Raw genomic sequence first — 25,491 nt, 5'->3', positions numbered from 1 at the left:
ACCAATGGTGGCCCATTAGCTTCCATCTCCTTCCTCTGTTTCGGGTATGTAATTACTTCGTTCGCGCGTGAGATCACTACCACCTATGTAGAGCTCCTAAGCGCTGACAAAAAAACAAGTGAAAAGGAATTGGTTCTTGTCTATGTACTGGCTTAAATTTAAGACTACAAACTCCTTCCTCTCCAATCAACACAACTCGCTAGAAACAACATCTAATCTAGTCTACGAAGAACAGAAGAGATGGACAAATGACTAGCCACCTCATTCGTTATGGATAGGTAGCGATATGATAATGTCCTCTGTATTGTGCGCCAGCCCAGCCGTCATCGACACTGGTCATCATCGTCGCTCTTTCCTTTCTGTATCGCTCGAAGAAAGAACCATGCTAACTAAAGCTCGACCGCTGTAGAGCTCTATATAAACGACCCAGCAGTAGTATTCCGCTGTCCCGTCATATACGTATACGACGACTTTCGATTCCCCAGCTCGTACAGCGTTCGCTGCGTGTCGAGCTCCACGGTATGCGGCTGACCGCCCGCTTCTGCTGGGTATCCCGGTGGTTGGTTGTGCAGTTGGTTGTACGCCCAGATCTGCGCCTGTGCCTGTTGCTGTAGCTGCTGTTGCTGCTGCTGCAACTGCCTCTCCATCTCCTTTCGCTTCTTCCTCTCCCGGAAGAAGAATACGCCTAGCGTCCCGCAGATGCAGGCTGCTCCGCCGAGGGAGCCTCCTACGGCGGCGCCTACAACCGTTGTATTATTATGATTATCGTTATTGGTACTGCCTGTTTGGTCGGAACAGTTGCCGCCATTCGCTTCGAAGGTTGGCGTAGACGCAGGTTGCTGCTTCGTAGCTGATGCAGCGGACCCCGTCACCGACGCGATCACCGTCGTCGTACTCGTCGTCGTCACCGCTGTCGTGAGGGTATCGCTTCCAGCGATGCGGATCACATTGCCCGGCAGGAGGTTTGACACCAGCGTGCCGTCGTCGGTCGTACACGAGTTGCCATTGCCGCACCACCAGCTGGTGTCGCTGCCACAGGTCAAGAAGTTGGCATGTCCTTCTATGCCTGTATGCCAACAAAACACGCAGTCAGCAAGAAGATAGCCAAGAAAAGTGCAAAGAAAAAGTCGTCACGTACTATCGAGACAATACCGCGGACAAGCCGCCGACAACCACCCCCCACTGCACCCTCCGCGATACACCAGCCCCAGCGCCCCGTAACACAGTCCGCTGGAAAGACACGCCTCCCCGCGCAGACAGCACGATGTCTCCGCCTGGTCGGGATTGCAAGGCTCGTAGTTCTCCGCTACTTGGCCGTTGGGGAACGTGCAGTTTGCTGTCTGCGCCAGTGTCGTCGGAGAGAAGAGGAAGAGGGAAAGTAGCAGAATCAGCAACAGCAAGAAGCGAGTAGAGAATTGGACCATTTCATTCATGGCACTTTGGTCAACTGTGTTTCAGCAGCTCATCATCCAGATGATAGATATGATATCCTTTTGAATTCGACTTTCGCCTCGCAGTGTCAGAAATCAAGGTAAGCGGTTCTTCCAGACTTTTCCGAGAAACTAGACATATTCATGGAATTAGAGAAAGGGTTTCAATCAACACGCATGTGCTGTACATATGTATGTAATGTACACATCAAGCTCACGAAAAAAAAAAAAGAGACAAGAGAAAAAGAGAAGTATCGCAGACGTAAATGTTAGAAAGGAGAGGGAAGGGTGAGCGAGGGGGAGAGGTAGGGGGAGAGAAGAATGGAAATAACATCAATCCTTCGACTGGACGAAGGAAGCATAGCATGACAGCACATGAACAATCCGCAACCCAGGAGAATTGAGAGATGTGGGTTACGCGCCCATGTCTTTCCAAATCCAATCTCTTTGCGCCTCGGAAAGAAACTCTGATCAATGCAAGTGGACGATTGGGTGCTGGACCTGCAGGAGGGACAGAGATCGGCGCTTAATCCTACAGTACAGAGTATACCCTACACCTAAAAGGCTACAGATGTAGCAGTAGCCTAATTCCTGTTTCCTGCACGATACTAGATTCTACCTCTGTAGTAATTATTATTAGTATTAGCAGGACAGCAAGATGTGCTAATTATATCCGCTAAGTGAAACGTAGCGCATGCAGGCGTTCTCAGGAAACTACTCCGTACCTAGGTAAAGGTTTGAGCAATTGCGTTGGCAGGTTAAGCGCCGACATCGACGTTCTAACCCTAGCGGAGTTACATCAGTGCCCAAGTTGGATCTTACTAGTTGTCAGTCTGACATGGCGCTAGAGGCAGCGCAGGTGCCCGACACTGCACGTATCTCTAGATAATCCTGACCTTCTCAGGACTAAATCGACGATAAACTGAAAAAACGACAAAACTGTCTCCAAGACTTCAATCATGAATTCCCTCCCGGGGATGGATTTCTATTTTCGGCAGACGTGGTAAATCGCCCTATGTACATGCGAACTTTCCAGCACTGCACATCTGCATCTGCATCTGCCTGATGAACAATCCAGCAAGTTCAAGGAGATTTTCAAAAAGAATGGCAGAAATCTCACGAATGGTAATCCTGCGCTCCAGAGGGCGGGCGGACAGTATGCCGGGACTCCGTGATAAATGGCCTGGAAACTTGGCAATCTATCTGACGAGAGAACCCGAGACACTGTCTCAGCCCTGCTTAAAAACGGAGCCGGTAAGTGTATTTTTCCCTTCCAAGATGTACACAAACAAAGAAATTCTCCAAAAGAACCGCCTCCAGGGACTCTCAACAAGCCAGTGTCTGGTTGTATATGTGTTGAACAGAAAGAGGCAACAACCATCGCTGCCACTGGAAAAATCCTCCAAACTCCAAAACAAATGCGACAACAGCCTTTCCTTCGCATGGGGGTATTTTGAAAGGGTATTTTGAAATGTCGGGTTCTGCAAAACGTCAAACTCCAATCAATCCTGTTTCACAACCCAAACGCCGTCTCCGTCTCCCCGTTAACGTTTTTTTTTCTTTCTTTTAATCAAAACAAGCAAAACCACCCGAGGAGCACGTTTTAGACACAGAAGCCCACTGGACAAGAAAAACAAAATGTATAGTAACACAATAAAGATGACGTGCAGCCCTCAAAAGCGTCCGCTCGAGAAAGACACGCACGCGCCAGGAGAAAGGCATTAAACAATATGTTCATAGATCCTCGGGCGAAGTCCTGGATGCTGGGGTATTATGGTCCGCCGAAGTATTGGGAAAAGATCCGGCCAAGGATGTCCAACGGGGAAAAAAAATCCGGGGTATTGTCGTCAAGAAAAAAAATTCCAGCGGGCTTTTGTCCAAAAGAATGAAAAGTTCCAGACCGGTATCCATGGAAATCCAAAAGGGAATCAAGCGAAGAAAAATTCCCGTCCAGTGGTACTCCAGGTCGAGATTAAAAAAAGTTATGTTGTAAATCGCGAAAGAACAAAAAGGGTCGTGATTATCGTAACGCATGTGAATGGGGCGAAAAAGTTTTTTTTCGTGATGTCAACCGACGCAAGAATAGACATCGGTGGCGATGCGTTTCAGTACGCAGTAACGTATGAGTCCTCTGGCTGAGAGGGAACTAGGGATTTCTCTGTGATATCGGTGAGATGGACAGGGGATCCCCAAAAATCGGGGCCCGCTTGAGCGTCGACATAAGTGAAGCTGTCAGCCTGGTTGTCTCCGGAGTAATCCGACTCAGTCGAGATCGAAGAGATCGTCTCGTCCGTGGTAAGGGATGTATCCGACACAGCCGAGTCGGAGTACTGAGCATTGAGAAGCTCAGCCGGAGGTGCTGGTGGGAATGGGCAGTAGTTCATGTACGGCATAACCTCCTCGACATATCCGGGCTTCCTGGGACCAGAAGTGGTAAACCTTGGGCAATCCAGGATCAATCTGCGCAACTCCGGAATGGTGATGCGCTTGACAGGGTCGCATTCAAAGATGCGCCTCAAGATGGCATTCAGCTCCGGGGACACAGGCAGGATCGTTCTGAGAAACTCCGGGTCCTTGAGGTAGGCACGGAAGGTTGTGTCCTCGGTTGAAGCCCGCTTCCACGGATTGCGGCCACAGGTCAGGTTGACCAGGATCACGCCCAGACTCCAGACATCATTGGGACCAGACGCGTAGCACGAGAACGGCCTCGGATCCGTTTGCTGGCACTCTTTTGTGGTGCGAGCCAGTCAGCCCTGAACCGAACTAGATAGACGGGTTGGAATCTTACCGGGCGACATGTAAAAGGTCGATCCGCAGCCAAAATCCGACGTGTAGTAGTCGGTTGTCGCAAGGCCAAAGTCTGCCAGCTTGACGGTCATTCCTCCGTCCGTGACGAGGATATTCTCGGGCTTGAGGTCGCGATGATAGATCCCAATGGAATGGCAATACTGGACAGCATCCAAGATCTGCAGGAAAGCGCGCTTTGCCAAGGGGTCGTTGCCCACGAAGTGGCCTCGTTCCGTAATACTGGTAAACAGATCTCCCTCGGGGCAAAATTCGATGACAACATAAGTACAATCAACAGAGTCCATGATGCGAACCAGGGAAACCACGTTGGGATGTTGGCTGGCCATATGGTGAAGTTTGATCTCCCGTTGCTGGAATTTCCGCTGCCTGGGGTCGAGACCGGTCTTGTTCAACGCCTTGACCGCGTAGGGCACATTGGTGTGGATATCGATGGCGGCGTATACAACTCCATAGGCGCCGACACCCAGAATACTGGTGAGTTCCAGACGGTTGGCCAGCAGCAGTCCTAATCGGTCCTCTGGGGCATAGCAACGTGATAAGGGGGATGGAGGGGGAGTAGGAAGCATGTTGGGATACATGATGGGATGGGGATGGAGTTGTCGAGATCGCTGTTAAGCTGGTCCCAAATCACAATGGCGATCCTGGAAAAAGTTTCCGAAATGGCGGCCTCTTTGGAATTGGCAAAATCCGATCCTTGGATGGCACACGGACGGGTCAAGCAGATCCAAAAAAAAAAACAGAAGTCTTCAAAAATCCAAGGAATGTTCCTTCAGGACGGTCAAAAGGAGCGGACCGTGGTTTGTTGATATTAAATGTTGTTTTGTTTTGTTGGTATTGTTTCCGATATTGCGGATATGGCCTCCCGAATTCCCCGAAACAAAGTCTAAACAAAGCGCACCCAGTATGGCGGGAAGAGAAAATAAGGTAAAAGGTAGGACGAAAAGAAATGGGAGAGGAGGGAGAAGGCTAAGAAAGAAGGGGAGGAATGGCGGATGAGAAGGGAAAGGGGAGGGATGGAGGAGATTTAGATAGATAGAGCGATCGGGTGGCAGGACCGCGGTGGTGGATAGATATGGGATGGGAGAAAGAGGCGGAGGAGTCGGGAATCAGGATTCAGCGGGCCATGGAGGCGGCGCGAACGGGGCAAGCGTGCTGGTTTAGACTGGAGTCCGAGCTCTTGATCATTATTAGCACGATTAACTTCACCTGGCCAGGGCGAAGCTGCAAATAGGAGGAAACTTAGGAAAGGTGGGCGTTAGCGGGGGCGAGCAGGCGGCCTCCACCGGAAGTGCTCAACAGTCAGTCAGTCAGTCACAGAATGGGGACTAGACCAGGGCCAGCACCAGCGATGAATAGGGGGGAGCATTGGAGCATTGAAGAAGTCAGTGAGCATTGGCCAGTTTCCTCACTAACTCGATAGCAGGCTCCGCCATCGCCCAGCCTCCAAAGATAGTGACCGACCAGACAATAAGGATTCAGAGAGACAGGAGGACAAGAGGAGATGGAATGCTGGTACGGCTGGGTCGGGGGTGGCAGGCAAGGCTTGATTCGTACCTGCCATGCTGCGCGGCGAGTGGAGGCCAAGAGGGAGGAAGCTGCCAACACAGCCTGGAGCAAGGCAAGTTGCAAGTGCGGTGCGTGGAGGGAGGACAGAGGCCGTTGCTCTTTCCTGCTCCTTCCTGCTCCTTCCCGGTGTGGCGAGTCGCAGCAGTCCGCGAACGGCAGCTGCCACCCAGTCACAAGATCGGGCTCCTGGCTACTCCGCCTCACCGATGACGCTGTGACTGAGATAATTCAGCCACGCAGCTGGGATTCCGTCCCACTCCGTCCACAGCACAACCTGGCGATAATCTAGGATGATGATTCATTGATCGAATCATCCGACCAGTGGCGCCTTACTCATCTGCTTGTTTTCCAGGCATCCATCCCAGCAGACAGACTCCTCGTCCATGGTACGGTGCATCCATTTTTAGTGATTTAATCCACACACACCTTTCCAAGATGACGGGGTCTCCGTCCCATGGAGTAGGGAGTCAGATCTGATGCCCGTTGCCATCTTGACTACAGGATGTACGGGGTACAGACTACAAACGAAATATTGTGTAACCAGGTGTAGCGCTGGGCAGTATCTCTGAATATGAGCATTTATCGGCAATTTTGACAGGTCTGAATGAACCCTTGGTATCTATCGATACTTCACTGCTCACTTTCTGGCCGCCTGTGCTACACAGAAAATCTTGATGGTCGTCTGATGGCCCTCGTAAGAATCCTCTTAATTTCCCTCGCCAGGCTTTTTTAGGCCAAGTACAGCCTCGTGGAGAGACCCAGGAAGTGTGTCTGGCAGTCGACAGGGCGTGGAGTCGTAACCATTGGCCCAGCGCCATCCACGATTCACCGTTCACGTCTCCTGCAGTCTCCGCCACTTGGCGATCGCGCAAGAATGCCCAGCCAATGACAACGACCTTTCGAGAGTCGATGACTCCATGACTCCATGCAAGCGGCTGGAAGGGGTTGTCGACCGTGCGCTCTGGAGACCCTACAGCCCTGCATTTGGAGAACGGTCCCCTGCTCGTTGCATGATTTGCTGCAATTCGAGTTACAAGCACGCCGCCCCTCCGCTAAATGTCTCGTGGCGGGTGACTGAACGTTAGGCAGGCAAACGCTTGTATGCACCCCTGCCCATAATCGATTTGTCCACGATAATCAACATGCAGGTCACGGGGTTGCATAAGAATCAGCAAGGTTGGCAGCGCTTGCTGATACTTCTACTGCGCTGGTACAGTATGAATTCAAGATTATTAGCTTCCAGTTCCAGCCTTCCAGTACCGAGTACGGGGTACTTCGTATGGAGTACTCCCCGTACAGAGTACAACTTGGGATCAGAAGGACTAACAACTCAGACCCTGATTGTCCCAGCTAGGCCAGAAATGTCTAGGATCAACTTCCATCAGGTACCAGATAGGTACCCAAGCAGGTACAAGGTACCAAAGTACTCCATACTTCGTACCTAACGGAGTAACCTCCAAGCAGGGGAAAAGGCGGTGGGCAGACTCGGACGCCTGAGGCAGCCACCTATCAGAAGCCGTCCTCCACATGACCTGTCACTTTGCAGCCGCCAGAGGAACCAACGGCCAACCAAGCTCTAGGGCGTCGACTGATCATCGATAGGATGAGCTGTTCTCTCATCAGCGCATCTAGACTCAGTTTTTAAGACTCATGTCTTTTTATAGCAGGCAAGGCTGACTCATTATGCAAGAACTATCTACTCTGTACAGAAGACACAAGTCTATTGTTGACCACTGCAGGCCAATGATGAAGTCGAAGAATGCCATGGTTAGGACAGGGTAGTTCAGCCGTGCATTGTGTCCAGGATCCTGTTCATAATGATTCATGTGTGGGTTTGGTGCCAGAGATCTCCATAATGAGTCGGATCTTATTGGCTTTAAGGTCTAAACTTGTCCCACCGCTGATCGCATTATACGAGTGTCGAATCTGTCGATGGCTCTTGTCCACTCAGGGTCTCCTGTCTGGCAACTGCTGCTGCATAAGTGCAGTTTGCTAATCTATGAACAATGAAGGGGATTGCCTGCCAATGATATGGAGTGCGGAGTACAGCTTGTCGAAGATGCTGTCAGCACCATGTTTGGCAGAGATTCTGGAGAAGCTTACCAAGAGCAATGATATCGAATTATCGACTGATTGATTATGATCAAAGTGAGGCGAAGACCATCAACGGGGACAGCCTGTGCTTCGAGAACCTAGCACCAGCAGGCATATAACAAGAGTCTGATTGGGCGGTCTGAAACAGACGACGTTACGAACCGAGCCTAGGCCCGCCGCTGCTTCCTTAGCGTCGCCCTTCGACCTGCACATCTCCAGGAAAGGTATGGAGTACAGCGGGGGCCGATGCTGAGGTGAGCATGAACTTGAAGTCCAGGATCATGATGCTGGTTACAACATATACAGTAGTAGGAGTACGGAGTACGGAGTAGTAAGTATGGTGCAGTGGTGGTGAGAATTCTAATGAACTACTCTGTACCGCACCAGAACCTTCAACCTTGGAGTCGAAAATAGCATCATGACCGGTCGAACTCACGCTTCGTCCACCTCCTGAACCGTGATCACGAACCTGTCGGCTTCTGGTCCACCGTCGGAGTCCAACCGTCCAGTCCTGTTCGAGCGCTGATCAACGCTGATCGCAATCGCATGGAAGATTGATCGATCGGACTGGAAGTCGACACTCGAAAGTCGAAACCATGAAGGGATCAACCTAGCAGGGATATACTCCGATGTCATATGCCGTCGCTATTATTATTCAGCTCGATCTTTTCTATTTTCTGTCGATTACAGGGATGAACGTTCCGTGTGGTTGTGGATATTCATTTTTCCCCTTCTACGATAATCACCTCCTATTCCTTGTCTTCCTACGACGCCACATATCTAATTCTACCAACTACTCCTTGTCCAGTATTATGGCTGGATTGAATGTTCCAGTTCGGCACTGTTCCAGAACTTAATTAGCCTGTTTCTCCTGCAAGGGAGAGTGATTTCATCACGATGGCCAAGAGTCCAAGATATCTCGAGTAGTCTTACACCCTTGCCAGCAGCCAAACTGACCAGGACAAAAAAGTTTTGCACATGCATCCTTACTAATTCTCCCTGGCGAAGTTGATTGCTCAGGAATCATGATATCTATCCCGCTACGGAGTAATACCCTGTAGTCAGATCGTAAGCTGACCGGCAGGCTGCAGCGTGGGCGGCCTGATCAGTAAACCAGCAGATGCGAGTGCACACCATCCATGTCCAGACTATCTTTTTTTTTCTCTACTCCGTAGTGAAAGTGAAATCATGAAATCATGAAGTCAAGCTTTGTTTGAGTCATAACTCAAGTTAATTACAGAGTACCCCGTACGGAGTACAGAGTTGACAATTAATAATACTCGCTTGCTTCTCTAACTTTTAAAAGCTAGCTATTAGCTAAACTATCTATCTAATTCTAACCAGGTTCAGTCTCAGCCCCTCCGAGGTTCCGGTTCCGGCTCCAGTTCCGGCATCCCATCTCATCTCATCACGTCTGTGCGCAGCTGGGTCCGTATTAATATGTGAAACATGTCCATAACTTTAATTAATTAATTAATTAATAAAATTATAATACTCTGTATAAGGCCTTTCCTGAACTTGTCTAGTAACGAAAGCAAATATAATATAATAATAGATTAAGGTTATGATTGCCTTGGTTGGGTACCGAGGTAATTATCATCTAATCTAATTATTATCCTCATTCATCGATAATTATCAGTAGGAAGCAGGTCACGACACTGCGAGTTATGATAAATTCACTGAATAAATACAGTAGGGACCAGGAACAAAAACAAAAAGAAAAATATCCAGAAGACTGACTCGCTGCCCGCCTGGCTGGTTGAAATAATTATTACCTATCTACCTACAGGAGATAAATAAACGATCCATCCATCCGTATATGGATTCTGTGAATAACTTTGCAAATTGCAATTATTATAAGATAACAATGTTCTCTCCATAAAGTTTCCTCCATCCAAGACTAGTTAGTGACAGTAGAACGTGTAGCGTAATCATTCATGGGATGGATCATGGAGCGTGGATTCCAGACTCTGTCTACAGTATACGAAGAGAGGACGCTTGGGTAAGTGTATATAGGTGGGTAGAGTGTAAATGGAAAGAAAAAAATGAGACGAGATGAGACGAGATGAGAGATGAGGTCTATTGTCACTGGAGAGCTACGTAGATCTTTTTTTTTCTCGTTTTTTAATTTCCGTAGACAAGGAGTCGAAATGAAGAGCATGGTATGACGTATTGCGTAGTTCCAGCGGTGTTCTCTCTCTCTATCTCCCTCCCTCCCTCCCTCCCTCTCTCTCTCTCTTTTTTTTTTGTTCACTTGGTTTGAACGTGTATTTATTCCTGCTTGGTATAAGTCGAGATTAGGATTGTGATGGTGAGTTGAGTGTATTCTGTTGATCCAAAATATGAAATCCGTCGGATGTGTAGTTTTATATATTTAGTGCGCAGATGTATGTGTGTACATATTTGCCATACAAATTCTTTTTAAATATCGGAACTTTCTTTTTATTTTTATTTTATTATTTTTATTTATTTTTATTTATTTTTATTTATTTTTTATTTATTTTTTATTTATTTTTTATTTATTTTTTATTTATTTTTTATTTATTTTTTATTTATTTTTTATTTATTTTTTATTTATTTTTTATTTATTTTTTATTTATTTTTTTATTTATTTTTTTATTTATTTTTTTTTATTTACGTACCTGCGTACTATCATGCTGAGGGGAATAAACAAGACCAGTTGAAATGTCTTGCTCATGGAAATTGTCTCCACCTGATATGTTTTTGTGTACTCCATACAGATTATTTTGCAGTGAGCTTATCTTATCACATGATTGGCGATCTCTATCTCCACATGATCGCCTGTCAGTAATACAACATCTGAATTCATATCTGCTTTCGTCAACACATCAAGACGAGATGCCTCGAAAACAGGCATTCCGGCCGGAAAGACAGCCTCTTCGATATCATCCCGGCCTGCAGCTCCTGCCCAGCCATGTCTCGGGCCCCATCTCCTTCATGAATCCGCTCCTGCCGCCCAGATTGAGCACCTCTGGCGAGCAAGAGACAACAGGAAAGGACGGCACGCTCTCCAGGTTCGATATCACCGCCCGCCGCCTCCTGAACAGACCGGATATGTTCTCCCGCAGAAGACGGCCACCGTGCGGGCCACGCTCAAGGGCCTCCTGCCCTTACTGGGACGTGTCTTACTGGTGGCGGTCGTCTTCACGCTGGGATCGGCCGTATGGGTGACCAATGGCTTCTTCGTCTGGCTTCCGCTCGAGAACCCGCAGTCGGAATTCCCTGGCGAGACGTCGACCGGCGGAGGCGTGACGGTACTACGCTCTTCGAAATCGGCAGCGTGCTGTTGATGCTGGAGGCCGTCAACGAGAACCAGATTGGCTGCTTCGGATGGGCCCTGGAAACGGTGCTGAAAAACGTTGAGGTGAAGCCGGGCGACAAGGCTGACTGCCTCCATCACCACGCGGATCCGCGTTCGTTTGTCGGGCAAGATGAGAAGAAAGATTCTAGACCTGCTGCCGCTACCTCTCCAGCAGCTGGCAGATCCTTCGAGTGGCTCCCCTCGTTGGCAGAGCTGCGATCGCACTACATCCACGAACTGGGGTTTCTGGCGTCATTGACCCAGCTGATCGGTGCCACGGTGTTTTGGACATGCGGATTTACGGGCCTGCCAGGCATCCTCAACCACATGAGCCAAGGACTCACGGATGGGGTGTATTGGGTTCCGCAGATGGTCCTGCTTCATCATCAGTGGGTAAGTTGCAGTTGCAGCATTAATTAAGTTATCTTGTGGATTCGGATTCGCAGTTTAAGTTATCTTGTTCGTTATCATTGTTTGCACAGCCCAGTGCCCACAGATCAAATTTGCCACTGACTCCACTGACACAACACGAGTTTTACTAACCAATAATATCAACACGAATATACTTCATCACAGACTGCTGTTCACCATCGAAACGCAACCGAAATGGTACATTCCTGCGCCTCATATCTTGGGTTGGCATGTGGGATTCTGGAATACGATGGGTGGCGTCGGCTTTACGGTTTGTCCCCTTCTATCCTTTTTTCTTTTCTTCCTTGCGGGCAAGTTGCAACAGAAGCCAAAATCTTGCTTGCCACCCCACCCAGTCAGTATTTCCTGCTTGATACATAGCAAATCCTTGATTTGATCTTGATTAATTAATCGAAATGTTGAAAATTGGACTTTCCACCAGCTTTGCGGCGCCCTCGGCCCCGGCACCAACAGCACCCCCGGCGTCAAGTACCAGTCCACACTGGCCACCTTCTGGGGGTCATGGGCTTTCCTGACCGGCTCGACGATCCAGTGGTATGAGAGTTTGCAGAAGCATCCTGTTGAGAAGAAGAAGGAGAAGACGTAAAAAATGGTCAGTAAGAAAGGAATGCTGGAATAGGTGATGATTGACGATTGACGATTTTCCTAACTATGCTTTGTCTACTCTGTGGGTCTGTCTATTTATCTACGTAGGTAGGTATCTATCTATCCAGGCTGGTTCTGGATGACACGACTTGAACGGAATATTTCTGCCTTTCTACTTGTGTATATATAATAAATTATATAACATACGAGAAATTATCTAGGTTCTGCACGACGGGTAAAAAACGTAGGTAGGTAGGTAGGCGGTCAACGTGACACAGATTCCTTTCATATTATTTATTCTATGGACTTCCTTCTGGATGAAGTCGATGAATGAAGAGGGGAAAGTCGCAAAGACAAAAACACAGTCGAGTCAACCCCCGGTTCCAACGTTGGGTACGGTACAGAAAAATAGTCTCGAGCTGTACATACGTATGTACAGTACATGAGGACATTGTCGAAGCTGGTATATATGTACATACATATGTATGCAAGTGATCAATCGACTTTACCCATCCTGTCTCTTTGTCTGTCCGTCGTGAAGAAGTCATACTCTAAGACATTGATAATTGATAATTGATGAAATGATTTTTTTTCCTATCTGTCTATCTATCTATGTAATGTATGTATGGACATGCAGAGCAGTGCAAGAGAATTGAGAGAGCATTAAGAGAGAATTCAAAAAGAATTTAAGAAGAATTTAAAAAAAATTAAGAGAGAATTAAGAGAGAAATAAGAGAGAACTGAGACTAAGAATAGAGCATTAAGAATAGAGTATTGAGAATTAGAATTAAGACTCAAAGCCTTGCGAGGATAGATGGATGGATAGACGCCCATCTATTTCCATATATGTATCTGTATTCATATTGATTTCCACATCTATGACATGACATGATTGACTGATATGACTGACATGACACGATTGATACGATGCGAAGATAAGAAGCAAGCAAGAAGCATGCATGCAACCAAGTTATCAATCAAGTGAGCAAGCTGATGAAGGAAGAGAAAGACAAACGCCATCAACACCTTATTTATCTCATTTATTCATTTCCGCCAGACAGAGACAGATATATAAGTAAGGTTAACTGAACTCCATCACGCTGATCAAGGAAGAAAAAAGACTCGAGACTTGGAAGAAAAAAAAGCTAAAGTTGAATTAAATTGAACTCCTGTCCTATCCTGCACCGTACCAAGTGTATGCTATGCGTATCCATCTATGTATGATTTATGCCTTCGGTCTCGCAATAAACGGATGCTTCAGCGCCTCCATCGGCGTGCATCGCTTCTCAGGGTTCAAGCTGAGACACCGGTCTAACAGATCCACAAACAACGCCAGGTCCTTCGCCTCCCCATCGCTGAGACCCTTCGTTCCCTTCCCCATCAGCCGCGTCTTCAGATCCCGCGTCGGCTTCTTGAAGTCCAGAACGCGCGTGACTACCCGGCCCGTGATCTTGTCCTCCTCTGTGCTCTGGAAGTTGAGCATTTCGTCGAAATGTAGATGCGTCAGCGTCCCGCGCCGGAGAAGCTTGGGCGGGAATTTGCCCCGGCATTCCATGATGGATTTCAGCATCTGGTTGTTGTTGCGTCCTGTGAACAGGATCTTCCCCGTGTACAGCTCGTATAGCGTGCAGCCGATCGACCAGACATCGATCGCGTAGTCGTACGGGATGCCCAGGATGATCTCGGGAGCCCGGTAGAAGCGACTGACGAGGTACGGCGTGATTTCATTCTCTGAAGCCGGCGACGCGGATCCGAGATCGCAGATTTTTAGCATGTTGCGCTGTTCGTTCACCAGCAGGTTGTCTGGCTTCAGGTCCGCGTGCAGGATATTACATTTCCGAAGGAGGGCCAATCCGAGAAACATCTGCTGCGCATAGGCGCGGATCGCTCGCAAATTGAGGCCGATGTCGCGCCCAAACTTCTTCAACACCTCGCGGAGGTTCATGCTGAGATTCTCAAAGACCATGCAGAGGTGTCCCTTGTGATCAAAGTACCGTTCGAATCGGATGACGTGCTTCTTATCATCCGGGTCGGCGGCCGCGAGCTGCTGCAGAATCTCAATCTCCTTCATGCCTGCCTTTCTCATCGTATCATTACGACGGATGATCTTGATGGCAACGAGTTTCCCGGTCTTGGAATCCGTCGCCCGCACGACGGACGAGAACATCCCCTTGCCCAGATTCTGCTGTACGTGATACCGCCCATTGATCAACTCACCCAGCATCACATTGTAATAACCCTCTGGGTCATCCCAATTGTCCATCATGCTCATGTCGAGTTCCTGCGGCTGGGGAATCGCTCCCTTCGCGTTCGCAGGTGCCCGCTGAGCCGGCTCCGGAGGCTCCTCAGCGAACATGTCGTCGTCGTCTTCGGCAAACATGTCATAAGGATCCTTCGCGGGGGCCTTTGCAGGCGGTTGTTGTTGTTGTTGTGGTTGCTCGACAGACTCAGGTATGAGAACATCTTGCTTTGTCGTCTTCGTTTCATCATAGGCCGTGGCAGATACCTCATCACCGAAACGTCTCTTATCATGCCTCGCCCTGTCTTCTCTCATGTCCTGAGTGGGATCGTAGTCTGCTGCGGAAGGCTCATCTTTCTCGATACCCTCCATGGGCTCAACACCAGTATTAGCAAGATCAGCATCCTTTGTGACTTGGAAATCAGTGGTGTCTAGGGTTTCGTTTGGCGATGCTTGGGCTTGGGCTTGAGGAGACACAGAATCTGACAAAGTTAGCCAGCGAGATACGACAGTAGGTGAAACAGTACTAACCAGATGCGCCATCTCCGTGAGAAGTGTCAGCACTAGGAGTGGAAGATTCTCTCTCAGCTCCGAGGTGTAAAGCCTGCAAGCGTAGAGGTGTTGCCTGGCCTCGATACTTAGCTTTGATAGCCTCGCGTCGTTTTCGTCGCGCTTCGAGTCGGGCAGCCTCATCCATAGGTTCGGCGGGCTCCTGTTCTTCGGGAGCAGCGTTCTTGCCGGCTGCAACTTCCGCTGCGACTTCCGGCCTGGATACAGATACTATTAGCAACAATTTCAAGTTCAGGGAATGCCAACTTACTCAACTACTGGACGAGAATCGCTTTTGCTAGAATCCTGCTGCACCTGATGCTCTCGAGTTTCAGCCTCTTGTCTCACATCTTGAGCGACGACTGGGGTCTTGCCCCGTTCGCTCACTGACTGTTCAGTAGAAGCCCTCCTGTCTCGGTCGTCTGCAACCGACTCTTTGCGCCTCGTCGTATCCAATTCGTCGACGTTATACTGTTTGGGCTTTCTGACGTCCCGGTACGGAGGAGAACGGCTGCGCGTCCTCGGACGCTTGTCACGGCGTCCATCGTAGTCGTCATTGTATCGAAGCCCACCACCGTACCCAACGTCTCGATCGTAGTCATGATAGCCTCTGTGCCGCCGCGGCGGATAGCCGCGATCGTAACGTCTGTCATCGTATCTCGACCCATAGCGCCGCGAGCCGTGCCGAAAGTGTCTGTCGTCGTAGTCATCGTCGCGTCGTCGCTTCTCTCCTCGAGAGTCTCGGTAGGGAGAGCGAGACCGCGACCTAGACCTGGATCTCGACCTGGACCTCCGTGGGCGTGGCGATCTCGTCACCGAGGCGGGAGATCTGGGAGAAAACGATGGGCTAGTTCTGGTGCGACGGTCAATATTGGTGCCATTAACAGAAGTCTGCGACGTAGTTGCCTTCGTCTCTGAACCTGATTCGATGATCTCACCCTCCGAGGGGGTCGATGGAGATCCCGACCTGCGAGAAGCCATGGTGATGGCTTATCGCTTGAATGATATCACCTTGACAGGCAGAACCTATCCAAGATCCTTCGAAGGAGCTTAAAAGGTCAAAAATATGCTGGTTAGCAATGTATTGCACGAGACAAGAGCTGGGTGAGATTGAGAAAATCCAACCGGCTAGATAAGTCTGCCTCTGCTCCTCGTCTTTGACGTCACCTATTCATGTGAGAAGAGATGTGTGAATGTCTCTCACTCAAAGAAACACAATGCAATTGACAACAGGCGTGTGGGAGCAAGCAGCAACCACGCTGGCAGACGGCAATCCTCCACGGTGACGATGGTCAAGAGAGAGAGTGAGGTCCCACTGCTGTCACGTCGTGTCGGTGTCGGATTAAAGATTTAGCGCCAAGCCTTGTTGGGCCTAGCAACACGTGCGGAGGCCTCCTCCATGCCTGATAAGCGCCCAGTTAATTAACATTTTTGGTTATTAATTAAATTCAGCCCGCTCCAGTTTTTTTTTGCTCTGCAGCGAATCTGAAGCAGTTCTGCTGATCGCAACCCAAGGGTTCTGCACGCACATCTTCAAAATGGGTGGTATCTCCAGAGAAGGTCAGTCTTTTCTGCTACCCTTTTAAAAGTCTTTTCATGAGCACCTTCGCTCACATTCTTTTTTGTTCCTGTGCAGGCGGCAAAGCCAAGCCCCTCAAGGCCCCCAAGAAGGAGAAGAAGGAGCTGGATGAGGAGGATCTTGCCTTCAAGGAGAAGATGAAGGCCGGTTAGTGTTGCACCTGAAGATCTGCGAGTTGATTTGCACAGAGTTCTATCGACTAACATGCGTGGTTGTCAGAGGCCAAGGCCAGAAAGGAGCTGGCTGAGAAAGCGAAGGCCAAGGGACCATTGAACACGGGCCAGCAGGGCATCAAGAAGTCGGGAAAGAAATGATTTCCTCCGCGCCAGTTCGGCTTTGGTGGATATTGCAACAAAGCGATTCGGTTTGCATTCTCCGACGGCTGGAGACATTGGCGTTCGGGGACTTACGATTCAACGAGTTATGGGCCATGAGAACCAACACGTGCTGGAGCGTGTTGAGAGTCTTGGTGGATTGGGTTTTTGATTTTACTTAGCGTGCGATACCTCATGGATGTATGGATGGATGGATAAATGTGCATATTTTGGTATTGGGAAAGCAGTCAAAGTACAGAGTACATACAATGCAATATGGTCAATTTCACATGATGAAGGGCCAGAAAAGGGTATCGTCACTGTTTCAAAAACGCAATGCAGTGACCGCTTTCGGAAATGGATTCATGCATAAAAGCCGTTCAGGGTAATTAAGTGCCAAAGAAGAAACTTGACGGAGTCATTATGAATCATACAAATCCAAAGAGAGAAAAAAAAATGTACAAGAAACACATCTAGATAGCATCAAACCAACTGCAGATGTTGAAAAAAGTCCAAACTTATTCGTAGTATGCCATTCAGCTAGTAACTCGCTTGACCCATAAGGTAGTCGCTTCATAATCGTCCAGTTGGTCGCGTTTCTTCCAGGCGCGGAGTAATTTCAAGCCAATTTCATGCTCTTCCTTTTTGATGTCGGCCAGCTCATTGTTCAGACTGGTGACCGTTCTCTTGACTTCGTCTCTGGTGGCCATGTCGTAAGCAATCGAGCTTGGCTGGATGACCTGCGTTAGCTCATAGATGATGGTATTGATGTTTGCTTTGCGAACAGCAAGCTCCTTCTGCCTCGCTTCTAATGTCTCGATACGATTCTGGGCCTGCACCTCCGGAGGGCTCTGAGGCAACGCCTTGGATGTGTCGCCGTCGGGAGTAGCGGTGGCAGAGGGGGTCGGCTTTCGAGTGGTGCTCTTTGCCCAGGCATTCGCACTGGGAATCGGACGTTTTCTGTCCATGATCGATGTCGGAACGGTGGGCACGGGAGGAGCGTCGGCGTCGGCATCAGCTCCAGAGCTCCCAGGCGGAGAGGGACCAGCTTCTGTAGTTGCATAAGTCGTGGCACTGAACCGGCTTCCAGGCTCGTTGGAGATACCCAAGTCCTGAAAATCGGAGGCCAGATCAGTTTCCACGGGATCAAGTCGCGGCAACGTGCTCTCGTTGGAACGAGACTCTGGAGCTGGATTAGTCCGCGCATTGTTCAGGTTTCCGAATATTCCTCCTGACGTTCCGACTGAACTTGGGTTGACAATAGCTTCCTGTGAAGACATTTGGGCTGCAGAGGACTGCGGAGTCCTTGTGTTCTTTTTATCTTCCGTTCGCTTTTTGGCTGGCTGCCTGTCACTGTCATTACCCGTCGTAATCGTAGTTATCGTATAGCCCCTTGAAAAGCTCAAGTCGGAGGGTGATGGCTGCTGCGCGGCATCCCTTCTTGCCCGCTGGGTAAATTTCCGGGCTCCTGGTTTGCTTTCGATGGGATTGACAAGGGGAGAACGGCCACTGGCGCCTTTCCACGGCTCACGAGGTTGCTTTGAATCCTTCTTGTCTTTGCTGTCCTGATCACGGCCTTTCAAAAATATCCTTCCAGCTTGGAATTTTTCCTTCCCGACGCCTAGGAGGCCAGAGCCTTGCTTTGCCGATGTTCTGGACTCAACTTGCCGCTGATAAGGGGAGTCAATGGGAATCACCCGGCTTGTCTTCTCAGAGTCGGTAGTAGTTGGTTCTGACACATTATCCCATTTCGTCTTTCCCTGGCCTGGCGACGATTGTAGAGCTGATGAGGAGCCAGCTGCCTTTTGCCTGGACGGAGTGCTAAGTTGAGTGTCCTTACGCAACACGGGCAATTGACTGTCGAATCTGGTCTTCTTTTGAGTCAGAGGGAACGTCTGCTTGTGAGTATCGCTGATGGGAGATATATCTGGACTGTCCTGACGATGGGTCCCGTCGAACTCAATAGGTGAGTCTGGAGGAGAAATGTCGGGTGCTGCATACTCGGAATAACCTGCGTTTATGCGAACTGAAGGGGTTTGCTGCGGGATAAAGGCGCTTGAATCAGGGTGATCGCTGGAGTATATGGAAGATGGGACCCGACGCCCAGGGTGCGGTGCGTTTGGATCTTCCGCCTCACTAAATATAGACAATAGAAATGAGTCATATTTCCCTGAATCATGTGGAGGATCCTCACACTGGCAGAGCTGGCAGATCCTTTGAAAGGTCTTCATGACCTGCATTCTGGTCCCTTGCGACAGGATTGCCTGAAATGGGCTGAAAAACAGCACGGTCCAGAGTCGTGTCGACAAGAATAGGGGCCCCGGTCTTTGGCTCTCGCAGGCGGCTCATCTGCACCTTCTTCCACATCTTGTCTGCTGGATATCTTATGTCTCTCACTGTTGTAGAGTCGTGTCAGTATGCGGGGTAGGCTGGACATGTAGTGGCGGGTTAAACATCACTGGCCCTCTACCTATCTCAAAAGATAAGGGAAAAGAGAAGAGAAACAAGAGTCTCAGAGGTTCTCCAGATTTGAGCCTCGAGAAGAGTGGGGGATGGTTCCACGGACGCAACGCGTTGCAGCTGTGGTTGGGCTGGAGCCAACACCAAGGAAAACTAAGACTGATATCAGGAGAGCGAAAAAAGTGATCTGCAACTTGAAGAACGACTACCCTGCAAGAGACAAGGTCATAAACCAAACAGGGGGGTCGGGGAAAAGCGGAATCTTTTGTCGTACCCTCAGTGAAATTAGATTTAATTACAATCACATCGGGGACCATGGGGCTGGGCGGAAATTAATCTTAAATGAACGTTTCAGGTTCATTCACCTTGTTCCAAGAATATGCTGGGACCCTGGTCCGATCGGCAGAGAACTGTGCGGCAGTGCTTACTGACAGTACAGAGTACGGAGTACGGAGTACTCTGTGGTAGATGTTGGTTGGACACAGTAGCAATTATTATGTCAGATCAGCAGTATAAATTAATATTCTGTATGCATATCTTCATTCACCTACGTGTCCTTAACTTATTAGCTGTTCTTCACACGTAGAAGATCCTTCAGCCTTTGAAGTTGCCTCTTTTCATAGAAAAGTATTTAATAAGGATGCCTGTGATGTACTGTACAGGATGCGTATAGTGCATGCTCTTTACCACATTTCTACTGTAGGTACTAACGTCATGGTCTCCACAGCTTGAAGATTATCCTTATCTTATTATGTGAGTACAAGTACTGGTGGATATATCATTATATTCATCAATTTTTGACAATCAAGTTGCTTTTTTTTTTCGGCGTTTTTACTGTAGAAGCGAGAATTGATCTGCTGTAACATTTACCATCGGGACGTCACACCAATCGCCTTCCGCTTCCGAGATAAAGGAGAGAAATTCATCCAACGAACTCATTAAACTCCTGTCCCTTGTACTCCGTACAACACAGATGAGTAACAGGTACCACGAAGACATCCGTATATCCAGTCCTGCTGAGGAATATTCCAAGTGTGGAATGGACCATCTATCTAGTACTCCGAAATGTAAGGATGATCCTGATTCGACGCCGGTGCAAATTCCGCCCCCAGATCGCAGAATCACGTGCGGATATCCCGTCATTGTCATCCGACGTGGTGGAGACACTCCGACAGCTCCGCATGGATAAAAGGATACTAGATACCATTTTCCGAACACCGCTTCTCAGACCAGGAAGAGGAATAATTACCAGTTCGTCTGTCACTGGAACTCACCATGGAGAAAGGTATGGCAGCGTTTTTGTCGACTTGATGCTATCCGTCCTTTGCTGACGGTTGATTGTCTTCATCCGCAGAGAACGCCGTTCCACAACCTGCCGAGGTGTGAGTAGTTCATGACTATTTAGTCACTATGCGATCTCAGCAATATCAACACCGTCGGCCTCTCCTTGACTAACCTCTCGTCGCCTCCCTCTAGGATGTCCATCGCATCGCCTATCAACCTGATCCTGCTCTCCCTGTTCCTCGTACTGGTCTACTACCAGTTCCTCCGACCCAAGCGCCCTGTGACTTTACCTGAGAGACCGGCTCCCGTCGTTTTCCGCACCTTCACTCCCTCCACCTTGCTTCCTTTCAATGGCGCGGGCGGAGCGCCGGTCTATCTCGCCGTGAGGGGGAAAGTATTCGACGTGACGCCTGGGAAGAACTTTTACGGGCCGGTATGCTGAACGAATCTCCGTCAGCTGTCATAATGCCAGTCGTTGGCTAACCACAACCTAACGAACGACAGGGCGGACCATACGAGAACTTCGCCGGCCGCGACGCCTCCCGTGGTCTGGCCTGCCAGAGCTTCGACGAGGAGATGCTCACTAAGGACCTGCATGGACCGCTGGATGACCTCTCGGATCTGACTCCAGAACAGTGGGAGAACCTGAAGGGATGGGAAGAGCGATTCCTGGAGAAGTACCTTGTGGTGGGGAAGTTGGTTGCGGAGGGTGATCCGGAGGCGCCAAAATCTTCTTAAGGAGGTTTTCCCTGAACAACGAAGCAGTACGGGAACTGCGATTTTCGGCTATATAGTGCGTGATATATTTTTCGTGGATATATTGGAGACTGGACTGGACCATGACTCTATGACTGCAGGTCGAAAAGGCGTCCAGCATGCAATGAATGCATGCATCTATCTTCCATGCCAAGCATTTTTTTTTATTCTTCTTACGATCTCACAAGACACATGGATGGATGAATATAAAAATTGATTGACCTATTGCGTTGATGTGTATGTACTGTACATACATACGTGCTTAACTTGTTTATCTTGACGAACTTGAAATGATTGAAATGGGTGGATAGGAATCTGGGCAGCTAGCTAGCTAGGTCATCATTATGCAGCGCAATGAAATCTACAAAATTGAATTCTCTTGTCTTTCACGATGTTACAAGACAGGGCTCGACAAGACGGGATAATATAAAAAAAGGCTGGAATAGGTACAGTATACATACACACATATCTAGACACACACACTGTTCTCTGTTCACTTTTTCTCACACGTAAGTAAGAGTGGATATTGACACAAAGCTTTACAGAAAGCCGGAAAAAAAAAGAAAAAAAAAACAATAGGAATGCTACAAACCAGGTCGTGACACTCATCCATCCATCCATACCATCCTGTCCTCCATTCTTTCATCAATATTGTTCTGTTCGTTTTGTTCAATTGATCTTTGCTGTCCATCTGTCATACCATATCATACAATTTACCATACTGTAGTTGGTAATAAGTACTATGACTTATTACCGTTGATATGAACTCTGTGCCTGAAGAAGGAGATATGATGAGGAGGATTCTTTTTACAGCTCCTCACGAATCTTCGCCGTCATCTGCGCCGCCTTCCCCTTGACCTTCTCCGCAGCAGCAGGGCCATATTTCCGGGCGCGCCCACTCGACGCCCCGATCCGCAACTGCTCGAGGAGCCACCCCGCGCTGTCCTTGAGCCACGCCAGGATCGTGCCCTGCGGCGTCGTCGTGCCGTAGTAGAAGTACTGCGCGTTGCGCCGCGCCGCTGCGCGAAGCTGGTTGATGTTGGAGCCCTGGTACGTCGGGAGGCCGTATGAGTCGAGGTACTTCTTCAGATCGGACTCGGACCAGCTCTCGAAGGTTGTGTCTTTCGCTGCCTCGGTCGCTTTTGCTAGGTACGATGTCACGGACGCGTAGCTTGCGCCGCCGGCTTTGGATGCCCGGGTGTATGCGTCCTGCGCTTGCTTGACTAGCTCATCGCGGGTGGCGCCTACGCGATCTGCGGCTTTGTGATTCAGGGAAGACAGATATTTCCTAGAGATAGACGTCAGTGTTGGCGCTCTTGAGTCAGAAACTCCAGGGATTGCTGCTTACTTCAGGTTCTCCGTAGTCCAGGTGTCAAACGTCCAGGCCGTGTTCCCCGTTGCAGCCTTGTGCTTGTACAGTCTGACCTTGGCAAGCAGCTCATCGCGCTTCGATCCTTGAGGGACAGGAATCCCCCGCGCATCCAGGTATGCCTTGAGGCGGGAATCCGACCACGCCTGGACGGCAGTGTCGAATGCCTCCTCGGCTCTCAGCTTGGCGTCATCCGTCGCGCGAGCCCATTCATTACCGGCCTTCGAGGTAGCGGCGCCAATGATGCTCGCGGCCGAGGCGGACTTCGTCTTCGCGTCGCTGAGCAGTGAAGCGCGATGTTTGCGTGCCAGCGCGATGAGCTCGTTCCGTCTGGAGCCCTGGGGTACCTTGATCCCGTGCTCGTCCAGGAACTTCTTCAGATCCGACTCCGACCACGCGTTGAAGAGGGCGTCGCTCAGTGTCGTCTGAGCCCTAGCGGCCGAGGCAGATGCCGATGAGGCAGCGTTTCTCGCAGCCAAACTGGCGAGACGGGATTGACGTCGCACGGCCGCAATGAGTCTGTCGCGGGTCGACGGCTGGGGGACCGGCCATCCTCGCTCGTCGAGCCACTCCTTCAGATCCGAGTCCGACCACTGTTCGTAGAGCCAGTTGCCGGGGTATGCAGCCGTCTCGCCGAGTTTCTTCGCGATGGCCTCGTAGTTGTCACGAGCGGCCCGCAGCAGAGTTTCGCGCTTCCGTGGGCTGGGATTCGGGATGCCATGTCGGTCGAGGAACGCCTTGAGCTGGGAGTCCGACCAGCTAGACTCAGTTAGCAATGAGCAGGCAAGCGCAGAAGCGCGCCTACCTGTCAAAAATCCAGTCCTTCACATTACTGAGTTGCTCCGAAGCTTGCTCGGAAGCATGGGCGAGAGGAATCTGGACCTTTGACTCCCAGTTGGCCTTGACGATGTTCTCAAGTTCTTTACGGTCGGCGGGCGTGGGGTATGGGATGTCTGTTGGCCGTTCAGAGCAAGTACTTCAGCAGAATAGGTAGCTGGTTACCGTGATCGGAGAGCCATCGCTCCAACTCCGTCTCATGCCATTTGTTGTACACTAACTCGTATCAGCATTGCTAGGGTTGTAGCATCGTCAAAACAGCACATCGCAGGTGGAAATACCTGCTTTACTGAACCAGTTGCTCGCCCCAACCGCCTCCGAGGCTGCCAGCGCAACCAGCAGGCCGGTGGCCCAGCGGAATCTCATGCTGGGCGATGTTTGTTATTCGAAGAGATTAGCGATCTCATAAAATCGATCATGCAACTGACGTCAAGAGGTTAGTGGCAGGAATGAGATGGGAGAGGCGGTGGAAAAGGTATTCTTTGGCATGCAATGGCAAGAGGTGAAGGGGATGATGATGAGTGACGTATTGACGGATGCGCTCTGCCAGTTAGGTTGCTGCACCGCAAACAGCGACCTCCATTCTGCCAAGCAAGCAGCCTTGCAGCACGCAGACAGACAGATTGATTGATTCCTGCAGTATCTCATCACATTGCAATGCATCCTCAGCTGGCATCATCTAAGGGCACCAAGCCTAAAAGCGATCTTGAAGAAGTGGGGGAGATGAGCAGGCATCATTGGCGTCGGCACTTCCCCAGAGTCCCACACAGGCTGAGAGGAGAGGACCTACTCCATACCGTATATCAGTCTCACTATGTGGACTATATAGTCAATTATTTACAGTACGGAGTACTTCTACGTCCTGATCAGAAATCCGTAGTCATCTCGTTGACGACTCGACTGCCCTTCTCGGTTTAGCAGGCCAGCCACGCCGGGTGATCGTCGCGCTAGACAACCGACAGTTACCTAAATAGGTAATGGAGATCGACATATGTAGCGTCAGCAAGTCTGAAACTACAGCCCATTTCCCGCGAAACCTGCATAGTTCATTATTTCATTTCTTGATAAAAATATATTTCGTAATGGTACGATGAAAAATAATGTTATCTTAAAAATTGACTACATTTTCTTTTTTTCTATAGGCCTTTTTTTTTAAATTGATTTTTAACTAGCTTTAGTCCTATAAGGTTGGTAAAATTTTATGTAAAGCTTTTTATTCATAAAATGTTATATTGTCTATTATTTAAATGACGAACAAGAAACAACGGACATCTCGTCTCGTTCGGTATCTCTACGAGAGAATGAATGAGCCAGGACTGTGGATGAGATCGGCCATGCTCTCGGACTCTACCATGAACATCGGAAGCAGAGCGCGGGTGATGAAATCCTAGTCAATTGCCAAAATCTCGCCCATTACGACAAATTTGCCAAGGAAAACAATGACAACATTGAACCAGTCTACGACATGAACGAACTGTGCAGCGACAAATCCGAAGCAAGTCGCGTCGGCCTCAGTGCGTATGATCTCTTGCCCATGAGCAGTGACTACCCCACAGATTCGGATGGGAACGCCATTGACTGGGACTCTATCATGCTGTATGGAAGCAACTTTGGAGGGAAAAGGCTTTTGGAAGTTGGACCCAGAAAGAATGTCATGACGAAGATGGATGGCGATACGTGGAAGGGGAACAAGGTCCCATCGGACGGCGACATTGCCCAGCTTCGACGGTTGTACTCGTGAAGCATTCGTTCAGAATCATTCATACTTGTATTGTTTTTTCTTTTTTTCTTTTCATTTTTCATTTTTTTTTAATTTTTTTGTTTTTGTTTTTTTGTCTACCTCTTGCGTAAACCCAACCCCCCCACC

The 25,491-nt window shown here is 49.3% G+C and overlaps 11 protein-coding genes across 11 annotated transcripts; 4 read left to right on the top strand and 7 right to left on the bottom strand.

Moving 5' to 3' along the window:
* Positions 1–413: 413 nt before the first annotated feature.
* On the bottom strand, positions 414–1,433 carry VTN77DRAFT_5772 (uncharacterized protein; the record flags this gene model as incomplete). The annotated part of the gene is made up of 2 exons (XM_069421976.1): positions 414–1,066; positions 1,139–1,433. The coding sequence occupies 2 exons, from the start codon at positions 1,431–1,433 to the stop codon at positions 414–416; spliced, it is 948 nt and encodes a 315-aa protein (XP_069276650.1).
* A 982-nt stretch (positions 1,434–2,415) lies between these two features.
* On the bottom strand, positions 2,416–2,874 carry VTN77DRAFT_5771 (uncharacterized protein; the record flags this gene model as incomplete). Its single annotated transcript, XM_069421975.1, has 1 exon — positions 2,416–2,874. One exon carries the CDS (start codon positions 2,872–2,874, stop codon positions 2,416–2,418), a length of 459 nt encoding a protein of 152 aa, XP_069276649.1.
* A 661-nt stretch (positions 2,875–3,535) lies between these two features.
* VTN77DRAFT_5770 (uncharacterized protein) lies at positions 3,536–4,804 on the bottom strand (the record flags this gene model as incomplete). Its single annotated transcript, XM_069421974.1, has 2 exons — positions 3,536–4,158; positions 4,219–4,804. The coding sequence occupies 2 exons, from the start codon at positions 4,802–4,804 to the stop codon at positions 3,536–3,538; spliced, it is 1,209 nt and encodes a 402-aa protein (XP_069276648.1).
* A 689-nt stretch (positions 4,805–5,493) lies between these two features.
* On the bottom strand, positions 5,494–6,294 carry VTN77DRAFT_5769 (uncharacterized protein; the record flags this gene model as incomplete). The annotated part of the gene is made up of 3 exons (XM_069421972.1): positions 5,494–5,529; positions 5,652–6,022; positions 6,231–6,294. The coding sequence occupies 3 exons, from the start codon at positions 6,292–6,294 to the stop codon at positions 5,494–5,496; spliced, it is 471 nt and encodes a 156-aa protein (XP_069276647.1).
* Positions 6,295–11,082: 4,788 nt separating this feature from the next.
* On the top strand, positions 11,083–11,640 carry VTN77DRAFT_5768 (uncharacterized protein; the record flags this gene model as incomplete). Its single annotated transcript, XM_069421971.1, has 1 exon — positions 11,083–11,640. The coding sequence occupies one exon, from the start codon at positions 11,083–11,085 to the stop codon at positions 11,638–11,640; it is 558 nt and encodes a 185-aa protein (XP_069276646.1).
* Positions 11,641–13,462: 1,822 nt separating this feature from the next.
* VTN77DRAFT_5767 (uncharacterized protein) lies at positions 13,463–16,006 on the bottom strand (the record flags this gene model as incomplete). The annotated part of the gene is made up of 3 exons (XM_069421970.1): positions 13,463–14,958; positions 15,008–15,243; positions 15,297–16,006. 3 exons carry the CDS (start codon positions 16,004–16,006, stop codon positions 13,463–13,465), a joined length of 2,442 nt encoding a protein of 813 aa, XP_069276645.1.
* A 557-nt stretch (positions 16,007–16,563) lies between these two features.
* Positions 16,564–16,918, top strand: VTN77DRAFT_5766 (uncharacterized protein; the record flags this gene model as incomplete). The annotated part of the gene is made up of 3 exons (XM_069421969.1): positions 16,564–16,585; positions 16,662–16,751; positions 16,824–16,918. 3 exons carry the CDS (start codon positions 16,564–16,566, stop codon positions 16,916–16,918), a joined length of 207 nt encoding a protein of 68 aa, XP_069276644.1.
* A 536-nt stretch (positions 16,919–17,454) lies between these two features.
* VTN77DRAFT_5765 (uncharacterized protein) lies at positions 17,455–19,285 on the bottom strand (the record flags this gene model as incomplete). Its single annotated transcript, XM_069421968.1, has 2 exons — positions 17,455–19,054; positions 19,113–19,285. 2 exons carry the CDS (start codon positions 19,283–19,285, stop codon positions 17,455–17,457), a joined length of 1,773 nt encoding a protein of 590 aa, XP_069276643.1.
* A 1,368-nt stretch (positions 19,286–20,653) lies between these two features.
* On the top strand, positions 20,654–21,400 carry VTN77DRAFT_5764 (uncharacterized protein; the record flags this gene model as incomplete). The annotated part of the gene is made up of 4 exons (XM_069421967.1): positions 20,654–20,663; positions 20,733–20,760; positions 20,855–21,095; positions 21,167–21,400. The coding sequence occupies 4 exons, from the start codon at positions 20,654–20,656 to the stop codon at positions 21,398–21,400; spliced, it is 513 nt and encodes a 170-aa protein (XP_069276642.1).
* Positions 21,401–22,225: 825 nt separating this feature from the next.
* Positions 22,226–23,990, bottom strand: VTN77DRAFT_5763 (uncharacterized protein; the record flags this gene model as incomplete). The annotated part of the gene is made up of 5 exons (XM_069421966.1): positions 22,226–22,706; positions 22,767–23,546; positions 23,593–23,740; positions 23,790–23,840; positions 23,906–23,990. The coding sequence occupies 5 exons, from the start codon at positions 23,988–23,990 to the stop codon at positions 22,226–22,228; spliced, it is 1,545 nt and encodes a 514-aa protein (XP_069276641.1).
* A 968-nt stretch (positions 23,991–24,958) lies between these two features.
* Positions 24,959–25,365, top strand: VTN77DRAFT_5762 (uncharacterized protein; the record flags this gene model as incomplete). Its single annotated transcript, XM_069421965.1, has 2 exons — positions 24,959–25,000; positions 25,057–25,365. 2 exons carry the CDS (start codon positions 24,959–24,961, stop codon positions 25,363–25,365), a joined length of 351 nt encoding a protein of 116 aa, XP_069276640.1.
* Positions 25,366–25,491: the final 126 nt, after the last annotated feature.

The sequence above is a fragment of the Rasamsonia byssochlamydoides genome (genome assembly GCF_041956645.1).
Source record: "Rasamsonia byssochlamydoides strain NRRL 3658 unplaced genomic scaffold VTN77scaffold_42, whole genome shotgun sequence".
Lineage (NCBI taxonomy): Eukaryota > Fungi > Ascomycota > Eurotiomycetes > Eurotiales > Trichocomaceae > Rasamsonia > Rasamsonia byssochlamydoides.
The sequence above is the reverse complement of the archived record's forward strand: the minus strand, read 5'-3'. Positions and strand labels throughout refer to the sequence as shown.